The sequence below is a fragment of the Echinops telfairi genome, unplaced genomic scaffold (assembly GCF_000313985.2).
Source record: "Echinops telfairi isolate 266 unplaced genomic scaffold, ASM31398v2 ScPeMD7_29;HRSCAF=101, whole genome shotgun sequence".
Classification (NCBI taxonomy): Eukaryota; Metazoa; Chordata; class Mammalia; order Afrosoricida; family Tenrecidae; genus Echinops; species Echinops telfairi.
This window is the reverse complement of record NW_022103926.1, coordinates 10,162,689-10,164,010: the sequence shown is the minus strand read 5'-3', so window position 1 is coordinate 10,164,010 and position 1,322 is coordinate 10,162,689. Positions and strand designations below refer to the sequence as shown.

The window sequence follows — 1,322 nt, the reverse complement described above, 5'->3', positions numbered from 1 at the left end:
GTTCTTGCTGGAATCCTTTCATTTGATTTCGTTTTATCCTCCTTTCCACTTTCAACTCCTTTGCATTTTATAGATGAGGAAACCGAGGCTTAGGGAGGTTAACGTGCCACATTGGCGGGATTTCACCTGGGCGGACTGGCTGGCCGTCCAAGCCCACCCCTGGTTCTCTAGTAAATTGAGAAAGGTTGGCTGCCGCTAGGAGGACTCGGGCTTGGCTCTTCCATCTGAGCGTTCAGTCCTAGCAGGCAGGTAGGCAAATCATGTTTCCACCATTAACCCACCCCACCCCCCAGCACAAGCCTCACCTTAGCTTTGTGTGAGTGTTCTGCTTTCCCTACAGATCCCCGAAATCATCCACTTCTGCTGTGACTTTCTCATGTCCTGGGTGGATGAAGAAAACATCCTAGATGTCTACCGGCTGGCAGAGTTGTTTGACTTGAGCCATCTGACGGAGCAGCTGGACACCTACATCCTCAAGAACTTCGTGGCCTTCTCTCGAACTGACAAGTACCGCCAGCTCCCCTTGGAAAAGGTGTACTCGCTCCTCAGCAGCAACCGCCTGGAGGTCTTCTGCGAGACCGAGGTGTACGAGGGCGCACTGCTCTACCACTACACCCCGGAGCAGGTACAGGCTGATCAGATCTCGCTGCCTGAGCCCCCCAAACTCCTGGAGGCGGTGCGGTTCCCGCTGATGGAGCCCGAGGTCTTACAGCAGCTCCACGACAAGCTGGGCCCCAGCCCACTGCGAGACACAGTAGCCAGTGCCCTCATGTACCACCGGAACGAAAGCCTGCAGCCCAGCCTGCAGAGCCCGCAGACGGAGCTGCGGTCAGACATCCAGTGCGTGGTGGGCTTTGGGGGCATCCACTCCACACCCTCCACGGTCCTCAGCGACCAGGCCAAGTACCTGAACCCCCTGCTGGGAGAGTGGAAGCATTTCACCGCCTCCCTAGCACCACGGATGTCCAACCAGGGCATTGCAGTCCTGAACAACTTTGTGTACTTGATTGGCGGAGACAACAATGTCCAGGGGTTTCGTGCCGAGTCACGGTGCTGGAGGTAGGTGAGGCGCTTGTCTGTGCCTCTTGTTGATGGGAGGGGTGGACTGAGAAGACAGGGAGATTACTGGTGTCAATTACAGAATGGGTTCCATGGTTAGAATGGCCATAGCTTGAGACTGAGAAGGTAGAGTTGCTGCTTGCTGAGGGGGTGCCTCAGTTCTAGAGAGGAGGTCAGGATGGATGGATGTGGCAGTTAGAAAAGCAAAAGCAGGACTCGAGTGCCCCCTCTCCTCTCCTCTCCTCTCCCCTCCTCTCCTCTCC

At 56.1% G+C, this 1,322-nt stretch overlaps 1 protein-coding gene across 2 annotated transcripts in view; it reads left to right on the top strand.

Annotated features, from left to right (window-relative positions):
• Positions 1-1,322, top strand: part of KLHL22 (kelch like family member 22) — a 29,960-nt gene that overhangs the window by 17,152 nt on the left and 11,486 nt on the right. For both annotated transcript variants that reach the window (XM_004716318.2, XM_045289583.1), the window contains exon 3: positions 341-1,059. In XM_004716318.2, coding sequence (XP_004716375.1) covers positions 341-1,059 — 719 coding nt within the window. The remainder of the gene's footprint in view (positions 1-340; positions 1,060-1,322) is intronic.